Source organism: Indicator indicator, chromosome 11 (assembly GCF_027791375.1).
Source record: "Indicator indicator isolate 239-I01 chromosome 11, UM_Iind_1.1, whole genome shotgun sequence".
Lineage (NCBI taxonomy): Eukaryota > Metazoa > Chordata > Aves > Piciformes > Indicatoridae > Indicator > Indicator indicator.
In genome coordinates this window covers 5711849-5720786 of record NC_072020.1, presented here as the reverse complement: position 1 = coordinate 5720786, position 8938 = coordinate 5711849, and the positions used below count along the sequence as shown (strand labels likewise).

The following is an 8938-nucleotide window of genomic DNA, read 5'->3' as shown; positions in this document are numbered from 1 at the left end:
CACCTCCCTGCGCCGGCAACGTAGAACACACCTGCCCGCAGCGCCGCTACGCTAATGACGGAGCCGAGCCGTCCCGCCCCGCCCCGTCCCGTCCCGCCCCGCCCGGTGTCGCCACGGCAACAGGAGGGGCCTCGGTCCGTCAAGGAAAGAGGTCCCCGGCGCCGGCCCAGCACGGCTCTCGGAGCCGGGAGCTTCTCCTGGAAGAAAGCGTCTCCTGGGAGGTAGTTACCGCCCCAATCGATGCCTGCTCTCAGTCACTGAATAGCGTTGCCTGCCGTCGGGCGGCGGGAGACCCCGCGGCGAAAGGAACGCTCCGTGCGGCGTCGGGGCGAGCCGGGGACGGCGCTCCCCGGCGCTCCCGGAAGCTGGCTCGGGCAGCAGACGTGTCTCTGTGGCGCTGTCATGGCGGAGCTGGGCAGGCTGGAGCGGCTGGAGCGGCGGGTGCGGGAGCTGGAGGAGGAGCTGGCCCGGGAGAGAGGCGGCCGGGCGGCGCCACGGGCCCGCATCGAGAACATGAGCCCGGAGGTGACGGACTCCAACCCCTATAGGTGCGGCGGGAGGGCGGGTGCCTTACAGGGACTGGGTTGTGGGGAGAGGGCCAGAGGCCGACTCAGAGTATAGAAGGTGTGGAATAACGGCATGCCAGAATGACAGGGCTTGGGAGGGACCGCTGGAGATCATTTAGGCCTACCTCCCTGCTAAAGTAGGCTCTAGAGCAGCTTGTCCAGGATCGCGTCCAGGCGGGTTTCGAAGATCTCCAGAGAAGGGGACTCCAGAACCTCTCTGGGCAACCAGTTCTGGTGCTCTGAAGACGGAGGGCCGTGGGAGGGCAGTGGGGAAGAGAAGAGAGATGCTCTAAGATTTTCAGAGAGAAAACTGAGTTTTTCATCAAAGTTGATAATAAATGGGACAGGTGTTGGTATTATATGCAGTCTTACTCCTCTGACTTACCTATTGTAGAGTTTTCAGCATCTAGAAGTCTGAAACCCCTTCTAAAGTTCAGTGATTGTGGAAATCTGATGCTTTTGGGGTTTTTCTCAGGATTAATTGCATTAGTACAAGTTGATACCTTACTTTAATTGATACTTTCCCTGAAAAAATACAATAGTAGGATAAACTGTTACTTTAAAATTCTTCCATTTACTCTCACAACCTGATATTCTGTAATTTTTTTTTTCTAATATTACATTGGAATTAATCAAACCAACAGGATCAAAAAACAGTGGAAGAGTCTTCATTAGCCTGCTACCATATGGTTGGTTAAAGAAAAATGTGTAGGCTTTCATTGTGTAAATCAGGGCTTCATTTACAAAATAGCTGATAGCTGTGGGCCCTCCTCATTTCATTGATGTTCCTCAGCCCATCTGAATAAGTACAGGAGTTTCTGCAGGGTAAGTACTCCGCTGCAGTTGCTAGTAGGAAAACATCTACTGTCTTACTGAGACTGTATCTAGCTGGCAATATCTGCAGTAAGAACAGCAGGCTTGGTTATTTGTAAAGCAAAGGTGATTTTAAATACCTGCAAAGCAAATTTGCTGTTAGAGGGTAGAGAGCATTTTCTGTATAACGTTGCTGTTTTTCTTCCTAGTCGCTTGATGGCCTTAAAAAGGATGGGAATTGTCAAAGACTATGAGGTAGGATTCTGCCTGCATTGAGCCAGCCTGGTGTGTGGTCCCTGTGAGGACACTTCTGATACTCTGCTGTTTTATTTCTTCCTGCAGAAAATCCGTACCTTCACAGTTGCGGTGGTAGGTGTAGGTGGAGTTGGCAGCGTGACTGCTGAGATGTTGACAAGGTGTGGCATTGGTAAGGTAATGAGAGTTTTCTTCTGCCTCTTTACAGTAGGTGGCCAGTCCTCTTCATAAAGACTTAGATTCCTTTTCACTCCCTTGGTTTTGCCCAAAAGAAAAAGTACAATGGGGAAAGCACTCAAGAACAGCACTTGCGTACACACCACAAAATGGATGTACTTAGAGCTCAGTCGTGTGTCAGATGAATGATTTTTTTTTTTTTTGGATGCTTGTCTTCTCTCTGCTCTCATATGAGCCCATCTAGCTAACATTCATACTGGGTGATTGCAAAAGGAAAACCAAATGAAGAAGAGGGGGTAACTTGTGTTGAACATCAAGTTTGATGTTATGGAGCAAGCTAATATAAAATTGAGAAGTGACAGATGTCAAACAGATGTTTTCATCACAAACATTAGTTCATGTGTCAGAGCTGAAAATTCAGCAGCAGTTAAAAATAATCTGATGTATGTACAGATAACAAAAGCTGTCAGAGTTCATAGACAAGATTTTTCTTCAAAGGAGGAATCTGGGGAATGGCTTAGATACTTTCTATTTCCAATTTCCATTTTCTCTCAGAACTTTTAAGATATTTCTTAATACAGAGGTGATGTAAATTTTGATTGCAAAGTCTGCTCACCCATTCTCTGAAGGAGCATTTCCTGAAGACCAGCACCTTAGGCACAGAAAAGGGCACTGGACAGTTGATTCAGGACTTACAGTAACCATCGTGCCTGTGTATTGTGTAGGTGTAAGTGAATTGTGTTTGAAGATCTGCGTGCCAAGGCAAAGGGAAAGCAATTGGTTCATGGCCTTACAGCAAGCAGGAATGTGATCACAAAGTGACAGTGTTCATGGAGATGCTCTGTGGAACAGTTTTAGGTTATGAGCTGAAGAGGGTGCTGTCTATTGAGTGGTTTACTTGCCTAAGGAATTAGTGCCTGGTGAATAGCCATTGGAATTTATCTGTCACATCTGTACCATGTTGGTACTTTTGTATGTGAACCGAATGGGACAGGAGGGAGGGATGTTTGTTGGGGGGGTGCTGTTTGGTTTAGAATGAGTTTTGATGTTTAGATTACTTTGTGGTGCTCTGGCTGCAGTCTTTGGAGATTCACATCTGTTAATACAATCCTCATTGTAGCTGCTTCTGTTTGATTATGACAAAGTGGAACTGGCAAACATGAACAGACTCTTCTTCCAACCTCACCAAGCTGGATTAAGCAAAGTGCAAGCAGCAGAGCATACTCTGAGGTATTACTTGGAGAAGTGGGTATGAAAATGTAATTACCTAGGGTGCTGCTCCAGAAAACCAACATTTCCCTCTTAATGACTTGCAAAGTGACATGATCTAATTTGGAAATTAGAGCATGGAAGAGCAGGGGGAATGGTTTATACCGATGAAGATTTTTGTACTGGCCAAAACTTTAATGTGAGTGTGCTTTGCAAGTGTTGCTAACCTTGCTCACAAGAGTGGTGTAAACTGTGCCACAGCAATACATTGTGGGGCTTTTCTTACCTAATCTGTACAGTTGGTTATTCATCTGTACTGTTGGGTATTCCCAGTTGGGTGTATTCCAGACTTCAGACAGGAAGCATAAGACTGTAGCAGCACCTGTGAAGTCAAGGACTAGAATGGAAGTTATTGTTTAATATTGACTGAAATTATTTCTTCCATAAGGAGTATTAATCCTGATGTTCAGTTTGAAGTACATAACTACAACATCACAACACTGGACAACTTTGAACACTTCATGGATAGAATAAGGTAAAATCTCTCAGAGCATATCACTGACTGTGATGCTGTGTGGCTCCAAACACAGCTTTACATTGTTATTGTTGGGTTGTTTTTCACTTTGACTTGCAGTTGAAAGGCTGTGGGTCATGTATATATGTGAAGGCATTCCTGCCTGGAGCTGTTCTCTGGAGTTGGCATTTATTTTTGCTGTTTCACACTTATATTTCATATTAGGGTCTTCAGATTTCTAACCAAAGCTGCAGGTCTTGCAGGCTTTTCCCTATGTACAAAACAGATCCTATTTGGACTGCTGTGGGGCAGTTTCAGGTGTGCTTTGTAAGATGAAGAAGGAAAACAGTTGCCAGATGTCACAGAGAAGTTCTGGAATAGCTTTTGCCATTTGTAGTGTTGTTGTACAAAGACACAGTTCTGCAGTGCTTTGTACTGTGAGTGCATGCCATACAAAACCTCTTGAATCCAGGTGCCCATGCCTTTCAATCCCAGCTGCAGTATGCTGTTGTTTCTCCTGTAGCTCTGCAGTGCCACTTGTGTTCTGTTGTGCATTTGCACAAGTGTTGTTAGAAGTAGACTTCCTGTGTGCTCCTGCACTCTAACACAGCATGCTGACTGCCACATTGGCATTCTGTTCTGCTGGCAATGTCGTGCCAACCTGTGCCACTTCTCTCAGTAAGGGTGCCCTGGAGGAGGGGAAGCCTGTGGATCTTGTGCTCAGCTGTGTGGACAACTTTGAAGCTCGCATGGCTATTAACACGGTAAGGCCATGGAAAGCATCAGCCTGTGGAAGGCACTTCTCTCCTTAATTGATGTTAAAGACTGTGGAACCTAGAGAAGAGGCAGGAGCTTAACAAGAGCCCTCTAAGAAATTCCCTCTTTGACTTGAGGAAACAGAATCTGAGCTTTTACCCATGCCTTGTAAAACATATCCTATGTGTGTAAATCAAAGGGTGGAATGTTGAAGTCAGTAGCAGCTAACGGTGAGAAAAGGAATGCAGTATCACTTCTGTCACTCTGTCTCTCCAGGTGATCTTGTTTCTATAAAGCTTTTCTCAAAGCCTGCTATGTTAGATCTTACAAACTTTTTAAAGACTAAAACCAGTTGTGTACTTCAAAGGACTTTGTGCATACTAACAGTTTCTCCAGGTTGTGTACTGATCAATCTGGTTTCTCTATAGCAGGAGCCAAAGTCAGGTATGTGCCAAATGCCTCTTTTCTGCTACCCTCAGCTAATCCAACCCACAAATGGCATGCACTGAAGGTCCACAGACATACTGTATCTGTGCCTCTGGAAGTGCTTTGTGCAATTAGATTCTGTACTGCTTTGGTAACTAAAGCCTGAGTTTGTTCCAACATCTGGGGAAAGCATGAAGGGCTGGCATCATGAGGACAGCTTTAATTTGTCCTTGGATAAACAATTTCTGTTCCGCCTTCTCATGTTGCTCTTCCTGAGCACAGCCTTTGTGTCTGAAAACAGGAAGGTCAAGGTATTTAATCACTTTGTTTACATTGTTTGGTCTTGTTCTTTTCATCGAACTTTGCAGTGATGATGTGTTTTCTGTGTTTGTAAGGCCTGCAATGAACTGGGACAAATCTGGATGGAGTCTGGAGTGAGCGAGAACGCGGTGTCAGGGCACATCCAGCTGATAGTCCCTGGTGGGACGGCCTGCTTCGCGGTACGCGCTGCTCAGCTCCATTGCTTGTCCATCAAAGGGGAGTCTGGAGATAGCTGGCTGCTGAACATGGTCCTGGCACACTGATGGGGGAGGGTAGCTTAAAATTCGGTGTGGCCTGTGCTCTTTTTAGCCACTTCTTTTAAACTGCATTTCTTTGTTTCCCCTTAGTGTGCTCCTCCACTTGTAGTTGCGGCAAACATCGACGAGAAGACGTTAAAGCGAGAGGGAGTTTGTGCAGCCAGTCTGCCTACAACCATGGGGGTCGTGGCAGGGATTCTGGTACAGAATGTGCTCAAGTAAGTGACTCCTTGCCACTCGATGTACAGCACCACAAGAGAAAGAAACCTGAAGGAACGTTTCCTAATGATGGGTCTGGTTTCTTTGTTACACGTTTGTGGCCTGTTGCCTAAAGGTCCTGGCACCACTGCACAGGGCTTGGATCATGGTGGGCTTGCTTTGGAGCTGCTGTTCTTAATAGACATTTTCAGGGATAAGGAAGAGCCTTCTCAGTTTTCCTAAGGATTTGTCTTACTGTATACACACACAACATGGTTTTTTTGGTTCTACATTTAAATGTGCTCCTGTTTGACATCACTATACATAGGAAAACGGCTGCAGTGCTGACTTTGCAATGTTGCACATGGAGAAAGCACAAATCTGTATTCTCTTGCAGTGTTTGTTCCATGAAAACCTGAGGTGAATTCAGATGGGGATGTGGCAATACAATGTACTTTAGTATTTTCTAGAAGTATTGTGACATGAACCCCTGCTGAAAGAGCAGCTAAGACACCTAAACAGCTTTGTGCGCCATGTCAAAACGATGCACTGTGTTTCACAAGGGTCCTGGAGAATACAATCTTAGTCTGCTTTTAGCCTTAGCTTGCTTTTGTCAGTTACCCAAAGATTTCTAGTTCCAAAGAATAAAAATATTTCTACAAGGGTGGCTGCAAACAGCTCAGTGCCATTTCAGCTCTGCAGACAGGTGGGCTGAGTGAAATTGCACAGCAGCAGTTGTTTTCTCTAATGAAAAATGCAAACATTGCAGCTTCATGAAATCTGTCTTTTTCTTGCTAATATGGCCCTGCAGTAAAGATGGCTGAACTGGTTCTGATGGGTTATTAAAAACTCTCCCTTCATAATACAGAGCACTTGAGTGTTTCAAGCACCTGCACCACAAGCACCTTGATGCAGTTTTGTTGTCGTCAGATGATGGCAGCTTACTTGAAGACAATTAGAGTAACTCTTTACAACTTCACTGGTGTGAAAGTGTGTTCTAAAAGTTCAGAGGAAAAATTCTTCCAGCACCTGAGTTTCTAGGCTTGCAGCTGTAAGGCCCTGCTTTCTCTGTGTTTCTAGATACCTGTTAGATTTTGGCACCGTCAGCTACTATCTTGGTTACAATGCCATGCAGGATTTCTTTCCAAAGATGTCTATGAAGCCAAATCCACAATGTAGTGACCACAACTGCAGAAAACAGCAAGAAAATTACAAGGTAAAATGTTTGGGGTTGGCTTTTTTTGGTTTTGTTTTTTATTTCAAATCTTTCTTGAAGTCTTTAGAAAAAAACAGGATACAGATGTGTAGTGAAAAAACTTACACTGCTGCTGCAGCCTTGGCTTCAGAAGGTTGCATGTGTGTCTGAAAATGCAGTACTTCCAAGTTCCCTTAAAGCAAAGTGCAGGGAGATGGCTTGCAAATGGGTAGATAATATTTTTCCTCCTGCAGTGATGGCTCAGCCTTTCTGGCAGTCATATTTTTGAGTGTTAATGGATTTGGGATTCTTTAACATTCAGATATTCTGCCTTTTTATGCCTAACAAAGTGCTAAATGGTGACTCCATACCTTAAATACCAAAAGTGTGAATATCAGATCTGATCTTCTTTGCTGTTGTTGGAAATGGGACTATTGCATACATTATGATTTTGAACCCTTGGTGGTTTTCCTTCAGCAAAAAGAAGCTGCTCAACCAAAACAAGAAGTAATTGACCAAGAAGAAGAAATAGTCCATGAGGACAATGACTGGGGTAAGTAGCTAGCTGGAGGCTAGAAGATGTTCCCAGGACAGATTCAATTACAGTATGTTTTGGGTGGGACAAGGACTTCTTATGGTTCCTGGACTTTATACGTCTCACTGCGTAATTACTGCTGCCTTTTCACAGCTTTTGACAACAGTGGTACCTCAACTTGATGGGTTTTAGTGTAGTGGCAGGGGTCAGGCTGTCTGAATAAAAAATTTGCTCAGATGGTCTGAAGATGTGAAGGGTGTGGAAAGATGTGTTCACCATGTGTTCCTTTTAAATATGTGACCAAAGGGCTTTTATCATTGCCATGAGCACTGTGCCAAGGCAGCCTATGGAGTTTTATGTTCTTCTGAGGGCTTCAAAGTAGCAGGAATTGCCTTCAGGAACAGTCAGCGTGTTTGATAGAACCATTTCAGCATGGATGTATACCTTGTGTTTATGACATGACAGTCAGCTTACTGCTGGGACAGCTGTCCTCAGGGTGGGATGGATGTGGTGAGAGCAAGAAAGCCAAAGGAGAGCTGCTGGTTTGGCTTCTAAGTTACCTGCACAGAACCATTTCACAGACTTTAAAGTAGTTTTGTGTTGATACTGGGATGGAGGCACTGACATTGGGAGCTCTTTCTGCCTTTAAAATTTTTGTTTCAGACAGGCAGCTGCTGTTTTCCTGTTACTGTGGTAACAGTGAGCAAAGAACATTCTCTTCCAATTGTTAATGGAGTTCTTGATTACTTTTAATGCAAAGGCATCGAATTGGTATCAGAAACTTCAGAGGAAGAGCTGAAGGCTGCGTCTGGCCCCGTGCCGGAGCTTCCCGAGGGAATTACTGTAGCATACACTATCCCAGACAAGGTGAGGTGATTCTTCTCCATGCAGTTTTGCAGCATATTGTAGATCGAACTTGCAATACCCACAAGTTTGTTGAGCCTTTAAACCTCAGCTAATACTGCATCTTGACCAACTGCAGTGAGCCTGTCCCAAGGTACTTCCAGCCAGTGCCCTCTGCATTGTGGTTGTAGGACATCTGTCTCTCTCTAGGTGTGATACCAGTGTGGCTGTGGGTTTGAGAGGACAGGAATGATTGCAGGTAGGAGTGGAGACAGACAGCCAATGGGAATTTCTCAGTTGAGGTTTTGGTGACTCATGAATTTTTACCATGTTTGCATTCAAAAAGCTCTGTGTAGTCAAAGAGCAGTCAGCACACTCAGGGATCACAGCACCTCTGTGCTGCAGCCAGGACATTCTCCTAGCCAAAGTAAGTTCATGTTATGATCACTTGGGCCTAATCTTCCAGTCAAGCACTTGGTTCCAGGCAGATAGTTTGGTATCACAACAATAAAGCTTTGTTGTGTGGAGTACTTTTGTGTGTATTTTTATTGCCACTCTTTTCTTCCCACTAGGAAGAGAATTTGATAACTGAGGAAACGACAGCAGAGACTGAAGAAAGCCTAGAAGAACTCATGGCCAAAATGAGAAACATGTAGCAAAACAAGTGCTGAAGAGGACTTTGGGGAGTTTGACTGACATTGGATTAGCAGAGGACCACTTTTTTTTTTTTTTTTTTTTTAACCTCCACTGAAGCTTATCTTTACATTTCAGGTTAAGTGGAACTGTCAGAGGGGCAAACGTGGCAGGAGCCAACCTGGCTTTGTCCACTTCTTTAGGAGGGGGAATTGCGCTGCTGTAAACTTCAGTTTCCCA

At 44.8% G+C, this 8938-nt stretch overlaps 1 protein-coding gene across 1 annotated transcript; it reads left to right on the top strand.

The window, feature by feature from the left end:
• Window positions 1-402: 402 nt before the first annotated feature.
• UBA5 (ubiquitin like modifier activating enzyme 5) lies at window positions 403-8772 on the top strand. The gene is made up of 12 exons (XM_054384971.1): window positions 403-548; window positions 1589-1634; window positions 1722-1811; window positions 2932-3041; window positions 3469-3555; window positions 4214-4298; window positions 5112-5216; window positions 5385-5512; window positions 6573-6708; window positions 7165-7240; window positions 7983-8089; window positions 8638-8772. Exons 1-12 carry the CDS (start codon window positions 403-405, stop codon window positions 8719-8721), a joined length of 1200 nt encoding a protein of 399 aa, XP_054240946.1. The 3' UTR covers window positions 8722-8772.
• The last annotated feature ends 166 nt before the right edge of the window (window positions 8773-8938 follow it).

Coding starts and splice junctions, on each gene's coding strand:
- UBA5 (XM_054384971.1), top strand. CDS start 403: ATGGCGGAGCTGGGCAGGCTGGAGCGGCTGGAGCGGCGGGTGCGGGAG. Junction 549..1,588: donor ACGGACTCCAACCCCTATAG/GTGCGGCGGGAG, acceptor TTTTCTTCCTAG/TCGCTTGATGGCCTTAAAAA. Junction 7,241..7,982: donor CCATGAGGACAATGACTGGG/GTAAGTAGCTAG, acceptor TTTAATGCAAAG/GCATCGAATTGGTATCAGAA.